At 40.8% G+C, this 22,755-nt stretch overlaps 2 protein-coding genes across 2 annotated transcripts; one reads left to right on the top strand and one right to left on the bottom strand.

Annotated features, from left to right (window-relative positions):
- The first annotated feature begins 5,912 nt into the window (after positions 1–5,912).
- On the top strand, positions 5,913–6,856 carry LOC126628473 (uncharacterized). Its single transcript, XM_050298177.1, has one exon. The coding sequence runs from the start codon at positions 6,134–6,136 to the stop codon at positions 6,752–6,754; it is 621 nt and encodes a 206-aa protein (XP_050154134.1). The 5' UTR covers positions 5,913–6,133; the 3' UTR covers positions 6,755–6,856.
- Positions 6,857–7,112: 256 nt separating this feature from the next.
- Positions 7,113–13,709, bottom strand: LOC126628464 (ATP-dependent RNA helicase DEAH11, chloroplastic-like). The gene is made up of 3 exons (XM_050298170.1): positions 12,615–13,709; positions 9,082–12,202; positions 7,113–8,624 (listed from the first exon to the last, which is right to left on the bottom strand). The coding sequence occupies exons 1-3, from the start codon at positions 13,443–13,445 to the stop codon at positions 7,411–7,413; spliced, it is 5,166 nt and encodes a 1,721-aa protein (XP_050154127.1). The 5' UTR covers positions 13,446–13,709; the 3' UTR covers positions 7,113–7,410.
- Between the last annotated feature and the right edge of the window lie 9,046 nt (positions 13,710–22,755).

The following is a 22,755-nucleotide window of genomic DNA, read 5'->3' as shown; positions in this document are numbered from 1 at the left end:
TCTTTACTCTATATAGTCGCTTAATTGTCTTTTTTGGGAAGACCTTGGAGACTTGGTGCAAGGAATTGCTCAGACATATCGTTATAGATATCCAACTCTCCTTCTTTGCTCTATCTAGTCACTTAATTGTCTTTTTTGGTTATATCTCAGGAGTTTGTCAAGGAGAAAGTTTGTGAACGAAAGAAATCTAATCGAGTGGTATTTTCTTTTTGGCAGATATCATGAATTATGTTTGGGTGTTTAAACAATATTTGCCTAAAAGTATACTCTGTTTTTTAGTGCTAGTTCAAATAAGGTAACATCCCCAAATATTGATATTTTGGTTTTCTATTGGTATGATTGAAACCGGCTTGATTCAGGTTACAAGGTTGAGGGTTGCGGATAATTAATCATGTTCAATAACCTTAGTTACGGGGACATTCGCTTAAATTTTGGTTTCAAGTTGTAGAAAGATAGTTTTTCATTCTTTCTTAATATAAGCTTTCATTACAGCTTCAGTTTCACATCATTCGTCTTTGGATTTGCTATATAAGCTTTTAGTGAAAGAATCTTACTGGTGAATTGTTATAAGGTAGGAAGAGAGAAGACGGCCTGCGAATTTATAAACTACAGTTCAGATGCATTTTCTGTGGTATGGGGTGTCCGAGAGAAAGGGTTTCAGGGATTAGGTTTGGGTGGGATTTCAAGGATGAGGTTTGGAGTTTTGTTTGTGCGCTTTGTAGAGAGATGGGGGGTGTCCGAGATAGGATTTAGGAGATTTGTTTTAGGAATTGCAGAGAGAGATTGGGAGTGTCCGAGAAAAGTGTGGGAGGATTTAGATGTAATGGTTGCCTTTGTTACATTATGATTTATATTTTTTGCTATAGAGTCAAAGATTCCGGTCTCAAAAAAAGTGAACAGCCACGCTCTCCGTGATCGAATGCTGCACACCATGCTGAACATCTGTGCTTGACGACTTACCTGCTCAAACACCATTTTTTCTGTGTTTTGCAAACTGCTAAGTGAGGTATGTAGGCTGCAGGGCATATATTTTACCATCTTAACTGCAGGGGCAAAATATGTGTAAACTACAGCTTGCTTATGTTTCTTCAGTTTCATATGGAAACAGACTTGCTTATTTTTACCTTTGAACATCTGTGGTTACAAAATTAGCTACTTGAACAAGTCCTCAACACTTTCTATTTTTAATTACCTGTTGAAATGGTGGCCTACACTGTAGGACACATATTATTATGTGTGAACTACATGTTTCTTCTGTTTCTTAACGAAACAAAACTTTTTTTGGAAACCATCTCTTTATAATCAAAGACATTCAGTTTTTTCCCACTCATTGTACATGCCAGCTCACTTGAATGTATATAAAAGCACAATTGCTTAACTTATCGACCTCGTTCACTCATGTATCCTTTTGTTTGTTCATAATTGTGTTGAATTTATTCAACTTAAATGTGTTTTATTCATCCGATTACGCTTGAAACAGTTGGTTTCCGCAGCAACGCGTGGGCGTAATTTCTAGTTTGACCTATATAATCGATATGCACGTGTATAGCATAGTGTAAAAAATAAAATGATGCATGTTGGCTAGTGCCAAATAGTGTGCGGCTTGCCAAAAAAGTTTCGTTCTTGGCATGTACGCTTGTATTAAAAAAGTGAAGTAAGAAAAATATAGTTGTTGAACACATCATAAAGCCAAGAAGTGTCACATGTCATTTGAACTCTAACGAAATTTATCACGTTAAATTTTTTAGTTTAAAAACATGCTTGGTTCTTACATATATGCATAGGTGTGCGAAGAATATTTATGTAGCTATCCAAAGTTCATGCATTTTCTATATGCTGGCAATGGTAAATGGAAAGTCTTGAGACACAAAGATTCCTAAGTAGGATGGGCAACGGTTACGGCGGGCAAGTAACTGCGGTTATTTACCTATAATCGTTTATGTTCATACTCGCATAACCGTTTATCCGTTGGATAATTGCATAAATGGTTATACTCATACTCATAACCGTTTATAAACGGCTAACCATACCTATAACCGTATACCCATTTAACCATAACCGTTTGCCTATTTAACCTTAACTATTTACCTGTTTACCCCTTTTTTAAACCCGTTTATCCTTTTTTTACCCATTTACCTATTTTTTCACCCGTCTACATGTATTTTTTTTAACAACTTGAAAATTACAGAAGAAATTTTTTTTCTTCGTTTTCGGACAATTAAACACCGTTATAGGTACATTTTAGCATGCATTTCCCTATTTTAATCATTTAAGTCCTTATACAATTCCAATAATTGAAATAATAGTTTACGAACGATATTTTCCTGCTACACCCAAGCAAGTCTTTAATTATAATCCATATGATTACAAAGTAAAGCTTCTAAAAACAAAACGTAGTCATTATCTTGAATACTAGATGATTCAAAGCTCCAAAATATTCCGATGGATACCTGTTATAACCGCCACCTCCAGGCTTGGGAAGATCGGTTAGTACTCCCTTATAAGCATTTTTAGAAGTTGAAACATGATCCGTAAACACACAATAACCATTTCATTCCCCGTTCCTAATAGCATCAATGGCAACTAAAACATCAATGGCAACTTAAACCATTTCATTTCATTAGTCCAAACACACAATAATCATGTGTGCATTGATTATTTTGTAAATATATACCCGTTATAACCGCAAAAAATTCAAAGCTCCAAAATTTTGCATATATTAAATTAAATGGGTAAATTGATATCCGTTATAACAGCGTGTAATATTCATAATCGTCCATTTAAATTTCACGGATAAACAGTTATACCCATAACCGTTTGTTCGTCTAAACGGTTATCTATAACTGTAACCGTGAACTTTAAATAGATGGGTAACCGTGGTTACCTAAACCCATAAGTATTTAGTTCATCCCTATTCCTATGACACATATGCATGAGTAATATGTAAATATCAAAATTATCACTTGGCATGGTATAAGTGTGATACCGGGAGTTTATAAAATATGCATTTCACTTTCTAATTGATTTAAGGAATAGAAAAGCAATATACAAAAAATAGCATGGGTTAAAAAGAGTGCTTATCTTCTGTAAGGAGCTGAGCTCAAGGGAGGCGTTGGTAGCAGTGATATGGATGTTATGACTGCATGAGAGGTGCCCTGCATGACAACTTTGACAATGGCATGGTGGCTTGAGTTCAAGGTTGCAATCGTTGTGGTTGTTCCTCCTCTTTCTGATGCCTCTGTGCTTAACTATGATAAATTAGCAGAGTTTGCTTGGCTTTCATGATTGATGGTAGATGAGCATGACATTTTGCTTGTAGGCTAGTACAGAAGGGGATGGAAAAATTATCCCCCATGTCCCTCATGTTGGATTTTTTGATCGTCGAGTCCGCTCTACTCTAACGACACCGACACTCCCAATCCGTTAGGTGTGAAGTTTTACCACAAAGGACTTGGTATTAAATGAGGTTACACGTGAGGGGGAGTGTTAAAGTCCCACATCGGTGGGGTGAAAAGAAACCAAGGGTTTAAATAGGATGACCCTACTCTAACTAATACCGAGGCCTTCTGAGGTAAAACCCCACACCTGACGGATTGGGTAGGTGGTAAAGTTGGAAACAATATCAGTGTTGTTAGAGTGGGACAGGACCGGCAATCCAAAATTCCAACATGGTATCAGAGCAGTTCGGCCCCATGCAAGCCAATGAGCTTGTGTGTAAGCCAACGAGCTTGTCACCCATAAGGAAACAAGTCTGAACTCTTAATATAGAGACGACCGTTGAGTTCCATTGAAAACAAATGGGTCCAATGTGAGTTGACCTCTGAGTTTCAATTACCGATATGGATCTCCACGTGTGAACCACTAAATGAGGTTACACGTGAGGGGGAGTATTAAAGTCCCACATCGGTGGGGTGAAAAGAAACCAAGGGGTTTAAATAGTATTACCCTACTCTAACTAATACCGAGGTCTTTTGTGGTAAAATCTCACACCTGACGGATTTGGCAGGTGGTTAAGTTGGGTACAATATCGGTGTTGTTAGAGTGGGGCAAACCCGGAGATCCAAAAAATTCCAACATGGTATCAAAGCCCACGATTCGGGCCCGTGCAAGCCAATGAGCTTGTGTGCAAACCAACGAGCTTGTTACTCATAAGAAAACAAGTCTAAACTCTTAATATAGAGACGACCGCTGAGTCAATTGACAACAAGTGGGCCCAATGTGAGCTGACCTCTGAGTTTCAATTACCAATGTGGATTTCCACGTGTGAACCACTAAATGAGATTACACATGAGGGATAGTGTTAAAGTTCCACATCGGTGGTGTGAAAAGAAACCAAGGGGCTTAAATAGTATTACCCTACTCTAACTAATACCGAGGCCTGTAGTGGTAAAATCTCACATCTGACGGATTGGGCAGGTGGTAGTTGAAGACAGTATCAGTGTCATAAGAGTGGAACGGGCCCGGCGACCCAAAAATTCCAATACCTCATAGTTCCACAATTATTATGAGTTGTTTGTGGATTCCTTTCCGGCATACATATGCACCATTAATGCTCACCAGTGATGTTCCCCCCAACCCCCCCCCCAAAAAAAAAATCTTGATACTCAATCTGGTTCTGCGATTTAGCGGTGCATGCTAATAAAAAGTTATTATGCTAGCACGGGCATTATAAATTGTAAGCACCAAGTAATCATGCTCATCCAAATTGGATGGTGGAACGTAGTAGGCAGAGGTTCTAGTAGAGCTGGCCTGGACTCTAGCGATGTCACGGGAATATCGAGCATGGACAGTGGCATGGTGGTGTCGATGTCTCGAAAAGAAACCTGAAGCATGTGAACGAAAAATGACAAAGGAACCGTGGATGATAATGTCCTGGGATCTTGCTGTGGAAAAGTGAACTGGGCATTATGAATCTTTTTTTTCTTTATAGGCATAGAGCCCCCGAGTTGCTAAATATGCAACTCAATCTGGGAACTTGCTTTAGAATTTTTCAACACTAAATACCATGAGTTCTGAGGCCACTGAAAGGACTCGTCACGAAAGTCATTTTGCTTGAGGGTAGACATCTAAAGCATAAACCCATAGAAGAGGGTAGATGATCTTTATGCATAGTTTGTTTGAAAGAAAATATAGGTGAAATAAAATTTGAGAGAAAAATCTTATCTTTCAATTCTTTTTGGCAGCTTGTGCATCAAAAGTCTGTTAAGGTAGGGAGCCCCTAAGTTGCTGGACTTTCCAGTTTGTCATTGACATTCCATCACAACAACACAATGCTTTGTCTTTCCTAAGCACTCGGCAAGCCCGTTTAAGTGGCTTGAGCTCATTTAAGTATGTCGCCTGCCTTGCGTGACTCAAATTAATGTATTAATATTACAATACAGCTTAGCACGATAAATATACATGAGTTGTATGAGCTGGGCGTCTAATAGACTAATATTTTATTGGCATGACATGATCGTAAATATGCATACCCTTCATTTCGTACTTTATACATAGATTTAAGCTCGGTTTGTGACACTTACACAATGATTGGGCTTTTAAGTGATGTTTTTAGGCCCTAACATAGCCAAAATATTTGTAGTAGTAAAACTGCTATCGTTTCAATTTAAAAAGACCAGACATTCTGTAGAGACAATTTTTCTCTTGTAAAAAGCAGGCTAAAAGTCTATGATATGTTAGTTAAAAGGTTGATTACAAGCGTTGTGATTTTGGTGCATTGAATTTTTCATAATCCCCTTTTATATTGAGGAGTTAAGACAAAATTAAAGTTGCAAAGTGATTGTCTAGGTGGGGGAATCTCTCTCCCCACCACCAAATTGTATAACGTATTGTTTTTGTGTAAAGCTAATCAAACAAGCAAAGCAAGCAAGGAATTTTCCCAACCTTTGTACTAAAAGCAATGACCAACAATTACGTTTGTATTCAATCCTCGTAGCTTTTGTTTTGCCAAATCCTAATTCCTAACACCCCATTTCTTGCGGGCACACTACTCTCTCTCTCTCTCTCTCTCTCAATCCTTGTCTTTCCCAACCACCCCACCACCACACCGACCAAACTTCTAATTTTCTTTTTGTTTACATTTTCAATCCTCAACAAATTAAGCAGTTTTCAATTTCTGATCAATCACACATCAATGGCTGGGTGGATATCTAATAACACAAAGTCGAATCCTAAAGCTGTTGACGGGAACGAAATGTTTCTGGGTCTAACTGCTGTTTCTCACAAGACTGCTGGCTTACACCTCATACAGAACTGCGATCTTCCTCCACCCTCGAAACTCTTTACGGGTTCGGGTCAAACTGTTGTGTCATCCATGAAAGGGGTTTGCCGCGTGAACTCGGATCGCGATAATGATGATCACACGGATGATCAGTGTGACACGGATGGTAACCAAATTGACGGCGAGAATGAGAAACTGGAGCTGCTGAAGGCGTTGAGGCTGTCGCAGACGAGGGCGAGAGAGGCGGAGAACAAGTCTGAGAGGTTGGAGAAGGAAAAAGACCGTCTCTCTAATGCCTTGCTTGTGGAGGCTAAAGAGTTGTTTGCTTACAAGCAATGGGTGAGGTTGCTTGAGCTTCAAGTTTCAAGGTTGCAGTCACATTGGGCGGAGGAAGACAATAATAAGGCAAGTTGTGGTTGTGGCAGATCGAAAGGAGACGATGATGGGGATGGCATCACTTGGGTTGTAGCTTTGGCGCTTTGTTTCGGCATTGCCGGCGTAGGATTCGCATTCGGATGCAGATTCTTGTACTGAAATTTCATTTTCGTGCTGGAAAATATATAGGTGTATACATATAAACAAGCACTTTGAAAACTGAAAACACAGATCTATTTCGAACGAGATTCTTTGGGATAATATGTTTCTGATTTAGTGGTCCCATTGAGTATAGGACCCACTTTGCACTCCTCCATGGTCCCAAGGGCAGTTGCCGAATAAACAAATGGAGCAACACCTAACCATTGATGCAATGTCGACCTACATAGATCAGTGGTCAAGAGCTGTACACTCGCGCTTAAGCGACTTACCCTAGCACGGTTAAAAATTACTAAATACAAGAGCTTATTAGAGTTTCCTATCCGTTTCCAGGTCACGGTTAAAATCAAGCACAAAATTGGATCAATGATCTCATCAGAGCTCCTCATTTCTTAATTATCCAAACTGGATGAGAACACCGAAAAGCTTGGCTAGAATTCACTCAGCTGGTTAAAAGCACGTACATAGAAAAAGCGCTTTACAGTTTACACAGAGAAAAGCCCTACCACCTGTACATGTCTCGGCAACTCTGCTGGGAAGAAGCTATAAATAGAAAAGAAGCTACTACTTGCTATACCCTGTCTATGTTACCTATTTCATATCATGCAACAATAATATAAGCCGACCGATAAGTAAACATCATGAGCGCTTCATATTCAAATGATGGCCAGGTGAATAGTCCTCAAATGGGTATAGCATTCGTCACTCGTTCCAAAATACTCCAAACAGACCCAACAAATATGCTTCCCACACCGACATTCTATATGGTTGCACCCATCTATCTTCTCAATTGTATACCTGCAAACTGGGCAGCTCTTCACATGTTCTTTTCCTTTGCACCACTTCTTCAACGATGAATCTGGGTCTTCCTTGAACTCTCGGTACTGCTCACATGAAAGGTATGGATGATGTTCTAAATGGCACCTAGTACATGTCTCGGCATAACATGCACCACAAACAAATGGTTCACCGTCTGTTCCTGGAGCAGCTACCTGATACACAGAAGAGCAGTCGGGAGACGGGCAAAACCTGTAGATGCCCCCACTTGACGCAACAAACGCCCCCAATGAAGATCTAAATAGCTCCTCCAGCTTCTCACTTGGTAATAGAGATTTCAGATCACTGAACAAAATAAGAGACCTGCAACCCTTGTGTGCACAAAACATTGGGAAACTATCTTGGTTTTTAATTGTTGACTCACACTGCTCCACTAAACACGAGCGGCAAAATAAATGACTGCAGTCCTCAAGCCGGTATTCATCTTCAATCTCACACATACATATGGGGCAATCAACATCACTCTTAAACCTCTGAGTTGAACTACCTGACATCTGTACAATCTCATAAATACTCTCTTCAACTTTCTGCTTCACATCCTTGCTTCCATGGATGGAAATTACTTGACGGCGAACATTTAGACTAAAATCAGCCCCTGGGACCTTCTCTTTGAGCCCCCGGAGGTCTGGCCCAAACCTGTTAACAACCTCTTTCATCAACTCAGGAGGCAAGGCATTACCTTGAAGCCGGACCTCAAGCAGCTTATTGTCGTGGAGGGTTAAAAGGGAGTCCACCAATTTCTTCTCGACCACACCAACTTGGTCTGAAGAACCAAAGACCTGTACACTCAGGCTACGTCTGTCAAAAAGAATATAGGTTCCTGTCTCTCGCTGGAGTGTGTGCATTAGACTGATGCCATCTCTGGAGAAAAGAATCTGTAAAACTGCTGGCGTAAGGCTGACGTGGTCGATAATCTTCCCTTTCACAAGCTCCTCCACACGTCTTCTCAGGTCTGCAACAATTTTTGTAGCATTGGCAGATATCTTCACTCGGTAGGAACCATTAGAATTTCTATCCAAATTGCATTCTACACCTGTAAACAGCACAAAAATAAAAGACGGTCAAACACCCACCTATGTCTAAGAAAACAGACCTATTGTGCTTAGATTTAGCCATCGGTAGTATAAAACGAGTGACCAAAATTACAATATAATTGACAAGATATAGCTGAAGAGTGCATTAGATTGTAAATATTCTCATATAATTATGAAAATTAATATGCTTTAAGAAGAATGACAAGACTCGGTCAGTGCAAGAACCAAGTTCTCCAGAATGGTTTTTATCATAATGCAGCAGTTACATTTTGTTTCCAGGATATTCATAAAACAGCCAAAAATATAACTACAAAAATCCCAACAAGGCAAGAAGGATGAATTAAAATGAAAAAAAAGGGTGTGACACCAAACTAGTAGAAGAAAATGCCAATATACTTGCAACCACAGATAAATATAAGATCAAAAGAATACATAAGCTTGGATAAGAAACGGTACCATTTAGATGCATAAAACTTGAGAGTAAACTATCCAGCTGCTTCTTGATCACAAGATAGACAGGGGCAGGACAGGATAGAGAGCTATGAAATAACTGCTGGCACTTCATCTTTTGCCATGGAAGGAACCCAGGCAGTACTTTCCCTTCTAATTCTTCTAAAGCTCTCGCCGCTTCCAAGTGTAATCTTCCGTCAAAAGTAATCAAAGCTCTCATGAAAACATTCTTTGGCTCAGGCTCGAAAACCTGAACACTGCAGCTATTGTGGGAATACCTCTTAGGCATAAAGGGTGATATTTCTTTTAAGAGTGCTTCTTCACAAGAACTACATGACGGATTTCCTACAGCATCTCCTCTCAGCAGGAAAAAATCTAGGATTCGCCTACTTGTAGCAGTCCTCAACACATTTAAAATTTCAGCCTCCGAAAGATCTTTGCTTAGTCCATATATCATGATAGCATCCGTGTCCCTTTTGCTAATCTCACAGCGAATTACTTTTCCTCCAACTTCAAGGTTAGAAAAGTCATCAATCATGGGATGGGTGTCATTCATGTGGCATTTAACAATTGCAAACCCCTTGCTTAGCCTGCGAGGCCAATAAACCTTAGCTCTAACAGCGGGGAATGAAAACATTTTATGATCACCACCTACCTGCGAAGGAATAACCTTCAGTATGGAGCCATTAAATTCAGATTCGTTTAGCTCAGCTGCTTTTTGAGCCGCTTCAGGAGTTTGAAATGTTACCCTCACCCCCTTTCCTTTGTCAACATTTTCCTGCCCAGTGCTGGTGAACTTGTGAATAGCACATATACTGCCAGAGATAGACTTTTCAAGCTCACTAAGTAACTCCTTATCATCTTCAGAGTCCAGTTTTGAATGAAATACATCAAAAGTCAAACACCTTTTTTGAAGCTCCAGATGTTTGATCTCAGCACCGGCTCCAAACAATGCTACAGGAGGCAACACGCCTGAACTGTGATATAAGCATTTCTCCAAGCATTCATTACGCATCCATTTTTGTTCACGCTCCAAGGCATCATTTACAAAGCTTTCAACCCTATCCATGTTATGTGAAGCGGCAAACAACATAATCTCATTCTGACAGTAATCAACTTTGATGTTGATAAGTTCATCCTTGCAAATTGCCCTAATACGTGATACGAGATGAAGCAGATAACTGTTGCCCTTCCCACAAAATCTTTTAAGGACAGTAATGCCAAAACCAGTCAACATTTTCAGCTGAAGCTTTCGACTTTCCATCTTAGATACATCAAACGAAGGAGGAGGATAAAGCGTAGACAGAGAGTTGAAATCAAAGGAGGTGACGCACACCAAATACTGATTAGAAACTGACAGAATTTCACCAAAGACTACCCAACTAGGTTTCTCCCCGAATACTAGCAATGAACACGAAGGATGCAGCCTAACATGCTGCCCAGTTAATGCCACTTCATAACCAAGTTGATCATAACCTGAGAACATTGCAACATTATCTGCAAGGGAAGATAGTATAACCTTTTTCAAATGTTTATCACAACCAGTTGATTCATGTGGATCCCAACGCCAGGTACCAGAAATTATCATGTTGAGTTCATGTTTAAGGCAAGATTCCAATTCCATCACCGTGTCTTGGCATCTCCTCATAGTTTTTGCATTGATGCTGTTTTCCCAGCACCATGTGTTTCTCTTGTCTCGAGACAAGGAATCCCATTCCTTGTACACAGTGAGAAGGGTAAAGAGGTCACCATCACGATGACAAAATTTCACCTTAATGCAGTCTGATCTGATCTTTTCTTCGTCGTTACCAACTCTACAAAATATGCTACTGGAATTTGCCATTACAGCTGCAAGAACAAGACCCTCGATACGTAAGTTAAGGTCACAACAACCAAGAATTAATTTACCAAGCCTAGGCTCAACACCCAACTTAACCAAGCACCGACCTTCCTGAGTTAACTCAAAGACATCATCCTTTTGCATAACAGCTCCCAACTGAACAAGGTTCCTGATAGCCAAGTCAATAGCTTCAGAAGAAGGTGCATCGATAAATTTAAAGTCCTGTAAATTCTTGACGCCTAAAGCCAGAATCCTCAGAACTGCAACACCAAGATGAACTCTGCGGATCTCAGGTTCCTGACAAGGAGGCATAGCCTCAAAGTCATATTCTGAGTAAAGTCTATAACATACTCCTGGTTCAGTTCTTCCAGCACGGCCACTTCTTTGATTAGCAGAACTCTGGCTGATCATACAAACTTTGAGAACATTCATGCCACTTCCCGGTTCAAATTTGCTTTCTTTAGCCATACCAGAATCAATCACATACTTTACCCCGGGAATTGTCAGTGATGTCTCAGCCAGATTAGTGGCAAATATAATTTTCCTTTTTCCAGGGTAGTTTTTGAAAACATTAAATTGGTCTTCAAAAGAAAGTTTTCCATGCAATGGCAATGCAATTGCACCAGGTGCTATAAACTTCTCACAACACCATTCTACTTCCAACTGGGAAGTCAAAAAGGCAAGAATTGTCCCCTCTTTCTCTTTCCTGTGTACATCTGCTGCTACCCTCAGCACATCAGAAACATAGGAAGCATCACTAGAAGTTCCTTCGCTGAAACACGGTACATATCTAACATCAACAGGAAAGCTCCTCCCCGTTACAGAAAATATTCCACAACCATAAAAATAGTCGGACAACACATTGGCATCAACTGTTGCTGACATTATAATAAGTCGTAAACTAGACCTTCGACCAAGTAAATCTTTTAAACATGCCAACAGGAGATCAGTATTCAAGCTCCTCTCATGAACCTCATCAACTATGATACAAGAAATACCTGACATATTCGTATCATTCATGTAGTGCTGCAGTAAACAGTGATCTGTCATAAATGTCACCTTAGAAACCAACCCCTGCCCTGACAAAAATGTTGAATTGCATGATACTGAGTTTCCTCCGTAACACCTACTACTTTCTTCTTTAACTCTTTGCGATAACGACATGGCAGCAATCTTACGAGGCTGAGTGCATACAATGGACTGCTCAGCAGCAATTCCAGAATCAGCAAGATACTGCACCATCTGTGTACTCTTCCCTGAGCCAGTCTCTCCAATCAACACCATGACCTGTGCAGATTGAAGTTAGAAAGATAGACAAAGGGGAAAATCTAAATTCTAAATAGAAACCTATGTAAGATGTCTAAAGCACCTAAATTTGAGCTTAAATAATTAATTAGTGCTTAAAACAAACAAATAAACAAATAACCTACAATGCAGAAAAGCATCAACATTTTGTATTAAAAAAAAGCATATTTTAAACTATTCAAGAGTATTTAGTACATGCTTGAGCATTAGTTTTCACTATCATAAAGTTCACTCCCAATAAATGCAATTGAGCCTTTAAACAAACATGTACCGTTGACAATCAAGAAAGTCGAAAATTGGAGTAACACTAACAGAGATCACTAATCAAAACCAAAATCAAACATAAAACCGAAGACGGAAAACAACTACACAGCCAAATTTAACCACATTGTACCTGCTGGCTAAGAATTTGCTGAAGAATTTGCTGCCGATAAGCGTAAATGGGCAACCCTTCTTCAAGCCTGCTGCATTCCCGAACAATTAAGCTCTGAATTTGACTCCAATCAAAATCTTCACCCGAAAATTTGAACACTTTCACGCCTTCTTCACCAGTTTCCTCCGCGCCCTTCTCCTCAAGATAATCAAGCAAGCAATTCATGGCGGACTTGAACTCCCTAATCCTGCTCTCAACCAATCGAATTTCGCTCCTGTTCCTCTTCATCGTCTCATTCAACTCACTGAAACTCCACAGATTGTTATGCCCACCAAGCAACTTCGAAACTCGCTCGTTGTCGTTGCACAACCAGACCCTCTTCGCCTCCCACTTCTTCACCGCCTCTCCGTCCATCAATTTCTTAATCCGGCCGGCGAACAGGGCTATCAGCCTCTCCCGGAGCTCGTCGAGATCGGAGGGAACAGAGACGATCCGGTTCAACTTGGGAGTGAGATCATGAACCCGGTCCAGCCGGGACTCCCAAAAATAAACGAGGGCTTCGAGCGCGTCGACCCATTGCGTGTAGAACAAGGAGGCGACGATGCGATTGGCGGGAGAAATCTCAACGCCTTCGGGCCTGGACTTGCAGTTAGCGATCACAGCGTCGATTTCATGCTTCCGGAGGCTCCGGTGGTCGGAGAGAAGCTCGACGATGAAGCTTGCGCGGCAGGGAGGAAGGCGTTGGCGGTAGAAGTTGTTGGGCGGGTAATCGGGTCGCCGGAGAGGCAAACGGCGGGGAATTTCCGAGGGCTGAGGTTGCCGGAAAGTAGAGCGAGGGTACGACGACCTCATGGCATCGAAAGAACCGGAAAAACCCTAGAGAGAGCAAGAAAGCAGAGAGAGAGAGAGTGAGAGAGTGAGTGCGGATTTGAAGGAAGAGAGAAGGACAGAAGAAATACAATTTTCAGGGGAAATTGCAAGTGTGAATCCGTGGCGGGCAATGACCTTAATATATAGGGGTAGACTTCACTGTGGTCTATATAATGTAGTCAATTACAATTGGCTCTCTCTCTCCCTCCTCTCTTTATTTCCCTCTCTTTCTCTCTCTAACCAACCGCATTCGCTTGCATTGTCCGTAAGTGCTTTTTTTCTTTAATTGCTTTGTTTCGTGCTTATCAAGATTATGGAAATGTAGGGTTTTTTTTTTTTTTTTGTTTGGGAGGGGGGGGGGGAGGAGGTGGTTATATAGGACAAGTGAAAGGTCTTTGTGACTTGGGGGTTAAGTTTGGTCTATTTTTTGTTTTTGGACTAAGAATCATTATAAATTGGTGGACGAGGAGGTAACTAGCATGATTGACATGTGCACATCGTTTTCAATACGCTACTAGTACTCGTCAATTTATGAGAGGATTCTGCACCACTCGGTAGTCGTTTATGCGTTTGTGCATGATGTACATGTGAACGGCTATTAAATTACTTTTTCAATTTATTCTGATAATCCCTCGTCATTTTTAATCAGTTACTAGTCCAGTCAATTTCTGAGTGGATTTTACATGCACCAATAGGTGTTGTACACATGAGCGGCTATTTAGTACCTCATTCCATTTTTTTTTTTGTTTGAAACAAGGATTCATTACCAAGGCACAAAGGCTAGCTGAGAACAAAGAAAGCTAGAAAAGGCTAACAGAAATGGAAAAACCATCATATAGCATGAGACTCGAGATTACATAAAGACGCTGCCACATATGGCGAACATGTTGTCCCAAAAAAACAACAACCTATACTAAATACTCAGGGGGCAAGGCAAGCCATCATTGTTCAAAATTCTAACAAAGGAAGATGGGGGCCTGTCTACCCAAACAGAGTTGCACATCTCCGAAGTATAATTCTTTACAACGAAGTCTACCGTAGTATATGCTGATCTTGGAATCCAAGACCAGGAGCAAGCTTGAAAAATCTTCCCAACCACAATAATACGATTACAAATTGGAAAGATTTCCCAAGCGCATCTCAAAGAACAGTTGTTCAAGCATGATATTATAACTTGTTTCGAATACGATTCGACCACTACTCGAGGGATATTCAAACTCTTCGCCAGATTGCACCCCTCCAAGACCACCAAGGATTCAGCCAAGGATGCGCTAGATGCTGAAACCTTAACCCTTTTGACCGCGATACATCTGGACCCCGAGTCATGAACCACAATTCCAACCCACGCCGAACATGCACCATGCTTCCAACTCGCATCCACGTTTATTTTTATCGAGGGGCTTGGTGGAGGAGTCCACATTTATCTTCCACTGCGATACCTCATTCCAGTTTATTTCTGTATTTTGTACATAAATATGTCAAAATCTTAGAAGAATCTAATGCATGCACCCATAGCCATAGGTAGCTGTTTAGGCATTCCTGCATGGTGTGCACGTGAATGGCTATCCAGTTACCTCTTCCCTCATCATAATCTTGTTTTTCTTGTTCTCATCAAAATTTCTATGAAAAATATTAATTGTTGAAATCACCTATTACTATTTCTAAAATATATCCTTAAACTATAAGCGCAGTTGCTATAAATTAATATCGAGCTTGCCCTTACAGGGTTTTTTTATTACTTTCATTAGCAACCAACTAGGCTGTCAAATATGGGATTATTTGGCTACGCAATAGTCATGTCGTTCAACTAAAGTAAATGTTTAAATTTTAGGTGGTGCTATTCACATGTCTCTTTTTATCTTTCACGCAAGCCTATTAATTTCAATCATTTGATTTGTTGGAACCCCAGTGTCCCACATCGGCCAGGAGGGAAGAAAGAAAGCACTTTAAATAGAATTACCCCACTCTAACTAACATCGAGGCCTTTTGTGATAAAACCCCACACTGAGGATTGTGCAGGTGGTTAAGTAGGGACAGTATCGGTGTTGTTAAAATGGGCCTTGGCCCGTTGAACTGAAAAAATTCCACATGGTATCAGAGCTAGGGGACGGGCCCGTACTGCCACATGATTGGGTGAGTCCCGACATGGCTCCACGTGGTTGTCGACGTGTGGAATTTCACGTGTGACCTATAAATGGGGTGGGGGAATGTTGGAACCCCAGTGTCCCACATTGGCCAAGAGGGAAGAAAGAAAACACTTTAAATCGAATTACCCCACTCTAACTAACATTGAGACATTTTGTGATAAAACCCCACACCTGAGGATTGTGCAGGTGGTTAAGTGGGGACAGTATCGGTGTTGTTGAGTGGGTCATCGGCCTGTCGACCTGAAAAAATTCCACATATCTGCCTCCATTCATTTGATCCAACAACCAAAAATAATGAGAATTGTTGAGAAGGTAGGAAAGAGATTCTCTGCAAAGCCCAAGGATCAAGTGATATAGACCTTTGAAATTTGATCCAACGGCTAAAAACAGAGAAGTTAGTAAAAAAATTTAAAAGCTGCAATAACATTTAACCGTTGGATCAAATTTCAAAGGCCCGGATCATTTTATCATTGGGCTTTGAAGGGAAAGATCCAGAGATGATCTCTTTCCGAGAAGGTAAAGAGGTGATTTTGGATAGCACCACCCTAGATTTTTCTCTTTTTGATTCTTAGGGGTATAGACCCCAACTCATTATAAAATATTGTGCTGATAGATTCTGTACAAATATATTAAGGTTATGATTTCTGTTTGTACAATACTTGACCAATCCCGAAACTACTGAGCACCGGTCAACTTTATACCGTCAAGGACCCAAAAGAGTTTCCTCCAACCAGAAGGCCAATCACAGCACGACACGTGTCGACACCAGAAGCCAATCATAGCATGACACGTGTCAACATCAGAAGCCAATCATAACACGACACGTGTCAATATCAGAATGAAACTAGAAACTCTCTTCTATAAATAAAGATCATTCTCTCATAATATTTCCTAATGTCATTTGTACTAAATCATTCACTAGTAGTCACTAAAGGAAAGCTTGAACCTATGTACTTGTGTAAACCCTTCACAATTAATGAGAACTCCTTTACTCTGTGGACGTAGCCAATCTGGGTGAACCACATACATCTTGTGTTTGCTTCCCTGTCCCTATCCATTTACTTACTTATCCACACTAGTGACCGGAGTAATCTAGCGAAGGTCACAAACTTAACACTTTCTGTTGTACCAAAGTCCTCGGTGATTTTGTGCATCAACATTTGGCACCGTCCGTGGGAATGACACTTATTCCCACTCTCTTCAGCTTTGTTAAGCTGGTTTCCACCATTCATACACTCTCTTTTGACCATGCATCCCTCTCTAACATGGGGAGCAAAGGAAGCCACAGCACACAAAATGACACCCCTCTTGCACCTAGTGCGAAGCAACGAAAGAAGGAAGGAAAGAGGGTTGCTCTTCAAGCTAAAGTCGATGAGCTAGAAGCTCAGAGTAACAAGATAGCAATGAAGAATGAGGTCCTCCAAGAGCAGTATGAGAAGCTCTTTGAGACACTCCACGAAACTAGGCGTACTCAAACACGCAAGCTCGTTGCCCCTGTGGACATCAACCATCATCTGGGTGCCCCCCAACACGGAGGGTCACCTCCCTTCAACATGGGTATCCCTGATAATGAGTGAGCTAATCATCAAAACATTGATCAACATGAGACTTCTCTCAACCCAGATGCTTCGACTCGAAGTAGAAAAAGTGGAGGAAGACACCTCCTTGCAGAAGGGTTGGAAGGATCGAAAATCGTTTATCGTGATTGCCGAGACTTCTTAAAGCAACGTCGAGAGAATCCCCTCCACATATGCTCTAAGATTAATGACCCAAGGGTTTCTGAAAGACTTGGTCCCCTCCCACGACCTAGGCCAGCTATCAATCCAGGGAAGGAACGACAAGTCCCAGAGGAACATGAAGGTACGAGGGACTCTGACGTATTCCAACAGACTCGCCCTAAAAGTCAGTATGGCCAGTCCAAGAAAAAACCACACGCCCTTGCTTAAACTTTCCTACTTCCAAGAGGCGATAGAGACTTACGAAAGAAAATTTCAATGGTACATGACTCCACTCAGGACCCCCTTGTCCTACAGCTCTTTGAGGAAGTAAACAAGGTGAAGGCCGAACGTCAGGCTGAGATACCTGATTGGAACCAACCCAGGCCTGGCCCTCTCATAAGAAGGATCATCAACACCCCTTTCAAGCGAAGACAAAACAAAAGCTTGGTTTACAACTCTATACTGGAATGGAGGATCTAATTGAACACCTTAACCTCTTTGAATCCACCATGGCATATCGGATGCACACCGACGAAGAGCGATGTCTTCTCTTCCCCTCCACCCTCTCTGGCGGAACTCTAAACTGATGACTTGTAAACTATTCACCAGAAGCCGGACGAGTCACTACGAGAGTATGCCGGTCGTTTCAGCCATGAGTATTCTCGCTGCACTGAGGTAGATGACAAGACCGCCCTCAAGGCCTTAACGGCAGGACTACGTGATTGTTTCTTCAAGTACATGATTAATGCCAACACTTGGAAGACTTACTCTAAGGTGATGGCACAGGCTTACAACCACGCCTCCGCTGAAGCAAGGACATACCAAAGGAACCCCCATATGGTTAACCCCTATCAACAAATGGGAAGTGGAAGTCAAGTTCTACCAAATGAGGATATATTGGCCATTCAAACACCCATTGCATCATCTCCTGCCTCATTTAGCTACTTGCCAAGTCACCAAACGTATTTGTCTCTTGGTAAGAGGAAGGATTTTTACTCTCAGCAAGCCCATTACAACAAGAGGGGTAAAAGTTCATATCAAGACAACCAGGGGTGAACGTACCGTCGACTATTATGACTATGGGGCCAAGCCTCACTCTTTCAAAGTGGAGGACTAGGTACTGAAGGAAATGCTATTATAAGAAGGCATACACATTACAAATGTTTTTACTTTCAATTGTTTGAGATCTTTTGTCACACAAGCCATTCGGCAAATATTTAAAGAAGAGGGAATTCAGACAACTTCTTCTGAGTCTTTTGCGTTTCTAGCACTGGAACACTTGGTCTACGCTGACCTACCCTTATACTCCAACTCAGAGCTTCAACATGCGTACTTTGACACAAAGTATGTGATACTAAGTGTTACAACCAACATGGTTCACATATCAAAAGCATGGATCCCTTCATGCATAGCAAAACATTTATAAGCATCACTCACCAACTAAGTGATGAAATGTACAACCCGTACTCTTTTTCATGCCACTAACCAGGTGATGAAATGTACAACCCGTACTCTAATATCATTTGGCAACTTTCCATTCATGCCACCAACCAGGTGAAGAAGGAACTCATCTTCATGCCACCAACTAGGTGATGAAATGTACAACCCGTACTCTAATATCATTTGGCAACTTGCCACTCATACCACCAACCAGGTGAAGAAGGAACTCATCTTCATGCCACCAACTAAGTGATGAAATGTACAACCCATACTCTCCTTCATGCCACAAACCAGGTGATGAAATGTACAACTAGTACTCTAATATTATTTGGCAACTTGCCACTCATACCACCAACCAGGTGAAGAAGAAACTCATCTTCATGCCACTAACTAGGTGATGAAATGTACAACCCGTACTCTCTTTCATGCCACAAACCAAGTGATGAAATGTACCACCTGTACTCTATTATCATTTGGCAACTTGCCATTCATGCCACCAACCAGGTGAAGAAGGAACTCATCCCCGTGCCACCAACCAGGTGATGAAGGAACTCACCTTCATACCACCAACTAAGTGATGAATGCAACTCACCATGCAACTCACCATTCATTCCACCTACCAGAAGACGAGTGGTACAACTTGTACATGTGAACTCTTAGCATTCACAAGTAATAAAAAACCCTCAAGCTTGACAACTCAACTAGGGGAGCACTTATGCCCAACAAGAGTTATAGTCACCAACAAAGTCTTATTGCAAGCCAACAACAACTTTAGTGAATGACATATAAAGATCAAGCTATTCAGCCCTCTTGCATCTGCTTCAGACATTTCCCCTCTGTAACAATGCAAACACTACAACTCGTAGAAAACTTCACACTTTTGATCAAGACAGTGTGAAGCAAAACCAATTTAAGGTGCCAACAAGAGCTTCATCAAAGGAGTTCAACCATAATTCTCAAAACCTTCACACACTCTTGATCAAGACAGTGTGAAGCAAAACCAATTTATGGTGCCAATAAGAGCTTCATCAATGGAGGGCAACCACAATTCTCAAAAGCTTCACACTCTTGATCAAGACAGTGTGAAACAAAACCAATTTATGGTGCTAACAAAAGCTTCATCAAAGGAGTTTAACCACAATTCTCAAAAGCTTCACACACTCTCGATCAAGACTGTGTGAAGCAAAATCAATTTATGGTGCCAACAAGTGATTCGTCAATGGAGGGCAACCACAATTCTCAAAAGCTTCACACACTTTTGATCAAGACAGTGTGAAGCAAAACCAATTTATGGTGCCAACAAGAACTTCGTCAATGGAGGGCAACCACAATGCTCAAAAACTTCACGCACTCTTGATCAAGACAGTGTGAAGTAAAACCAATTTATGGTGCCAACAAAAACTTCATCCAATGAGTTCAACCACAATTCTCAAAAGCTTCACACATTCTTGATCAAGACAGTGTGAAGCAAAACCAATTTATGGTGCCAACAAGAGCTTCATCAAAGGAGTTCAACCACAATTCTCAAAAGCTTCGCACACTCTTGATCAAGACAGTGTGAAGCAAAACCAATTTATGGTGTTAACAAGAGCTTTATCAATGGAGGGCAACCACAATTCTCAAAAGCTTCACACACTCTTGATCAAGACAGTGTGAAGCAAAACCAATTTATGGTGCCAACAAAAGCTTCATCAAAGGAGTTCAACCACAATTCTCAAAAACTTCACACACTTTTGATCAAGACAGTGTGAAGCAAAACCAATTTATGGTGCCAACAAGAGCTTCATCAATTGAGGGCAACCACAATTCTCCAAAGCTTCACACACTCTTGATCAAGACAGTGTGAAGCAAAACCAATTTATGGTGCCAACAAAAGCTTCATCAATGGAAGGCAACTACAATTCTCAAACCTTCGAAGCAAATTCAAGACTGTTTGAAGCAAATTCAATTTATATGGTTCATCCAAACCTTCGACTACTACAAGGTGTGGCTTGCATCACAATCTCTTGCTCAACAGTGTGGAAGCAAAATTTGCATATGTTATCTCTCCCACATTTTCAAATTTCTAGTTTCCCAAAAAAAAAAAAAAAAAAAAAAGGAAATTCTATAAAGCTTCATCAATGGAGGACAACTACAAATTCTCAAAAGCTTCACACTATCTTGATCAAGATAGTGTGAAGCAAAATCAATTCATGGTACCCAACAAAAGCTTCAACTGCAAAGCTTGACCTACAAAGCTTCAACTCTAAAGCTTCACCTGCAAAAGCTTCACCCATAAAAGCTTCACCCACCACAAAATATTCACCTACAAAAGCTTTAACCACAATAGCTTGACCTACAAAAGCTTCACCCATAAAAGCTTCACCAACAAAAGCTTCACCCACCACAAAAAGATTCACCCATAAAAGCTTCACCAACGAAAGCTTCACCCACAAAAGCTTCACCCACCACAAAAGCTTCACCAACCAAAAGCTTCACCCACAAAAGCTTCCCCCACCACAAAAGGTTTACCCACAAAAGCTTCCCCCACAACAAAAGCTTCACCAACAAAAGCTTCACCCACAAAAGCTTCACCCACCATAGAAGCTTCACCAACAAAAGCTTCCCCACCACAAAAGCTTCACCTACAAAGCTTCAACACAAAAGCTTCACCTACAAAAGCTTCACACTATCTTGATCAAGATAGTGTGAAGCAAAATCAATTCATGGTACTCAACAAAGCTTCAACCTCAAAGCTTCACCTACAAAGCTTCACCTATAAAGCTTAAAAAAAAATATATATATATATATATATATATATTTTGGAAATTCGAAAATTCGAAAATTCGAAAATTCGAAAATTCAAAAATTCAAAAATTCAAAAATTCAAAAATTCAAAAATTCAAAAATTCAAAAATTCAAAAATTCAAAAATTCAAAAATTCAAAAATTCGAAAAAAAAAATGCCTAGGCCTCATCTTCTTTGGGCCTAACAACTTTCATAACAAATATATATGAAGGAGGAGTTTTGGGCTACCACTTAGAAAGGAAAATGGTGAAGTTTTGTTATGTTGGAAACTTGGCTACTAGCAAGACACCTCCTTCGGCAACTCCCTCGACCAGAGACTTTGGGGACTCCTACCATATGCTACTGCACCTTGATACTCGGAAGTCTCATGACCACTTAATGACTTGGATTTTTTCAAGTCTCAAACCGAGAAGTTTTCCTCACTCAGGAAATTAAGGAAGCACTAGCTCAACCTACATGCTTCACTCACAAAGCTTCAACATACAAGATTCAACAAAAGGAAAAATTCAAAGAACTTAGTGAAGAAGGCTTTGGTGTATTAACACAATACGTTGAAATGAAGCAAAGCTTGTTTATTGATATCTCCGATAAGTTGCAAATATGTACATATACATAAATCAAAATAAACAAACAAGAGAGAGCCTTCACAAAGGTTGCTCAGGAGAAGTCTCAGCAGTCGGCAGAGCCCCAGAAAGAGAAGGCACCAGAGGGTGATTATTCGGAGCCTCAGTACTAGGCAGAACCCTAGAAGGAGGAGGCACCGAAGGTTGATCATTTGGAGCTTCATTACGCGGTACAGACCTACAAGACGAAGGCAATAAATGCCTTTGGAACAAACCCACAAACCTCTGATGATCAAGTAAAATCTGACCATCAGATTCCTGCAGCTGGTCGAGCTTCCTCTTCATGTTTGTAGCATAGTCATATGCAAGCCTGTGCAACCGTTTATTCTCATGCTTGAGCCATCTGATCTCCTGTTTGAGACTTATCACTTCAGTCGCTAATGATTCAACTTGGCGGGTTCGAGCAAATAGGTGTTGGGCCATATTAGACACAGAACCTGCACACTGAACACTACGAGCCAGAGAATCCTTAACAGCGAACTCATCAGACCGTTTGGAAAATAGTCTGTTATCTTTGGGAGTGACAAGGTTTCTGGCCACCACCGCAGTGGTCATATCATTCTTCATCACAGAGTCC

This window comes from Malus sylvestris, chromosome 1, assembly GCF_916048215.2.
Source record: "Malus sylvestris chromosome 1, drMalSylv7.2, whole genome shotgun sequence".
NCBI classification, from domain to species: Eukaryota; Viridiplantae; Streptophyta; class Magnoliopsida; order Rosales; family Rosaceae; genus Malus; species Malus sylvestris.
Note: the sequence above shows the minus strand (reverse complement) of the source record. Positions and strands in the feature narration are given on the sequence as shown.

Bases quoted from the DNA above. Each gene is read 5' to 3' on its own strand.
- LOC126628473 (XM_050298177.1), top strand. From the start codon at position 6,134: ATGGCTGGGTGGATATCTAATAACACAAAGTCGAATCCTAAAGCTGTT.
- LOC126628464 (XM_050298170.1), bottom strand. From the start codon at position 13,445: ATGAGGTCGTCGTACCCTCGCTCTACTTTCCGGCAACCTCAGCCCTCG. The intron at 12,203-12,614 runs GTACAATGTGGT...CAATCTGCACAG, and splicing joins AGCAAATTCTTAGCCAGCAG to GTCATGGTGTTGATTGGAGA. The intron at 8,625-9,081 runs GTACCGTTTCTT...TGCTGTTTACAG, and splicing joins AAGTTTTATGCATCTAAATG to GTGTAGAATGCAATTTGGAT.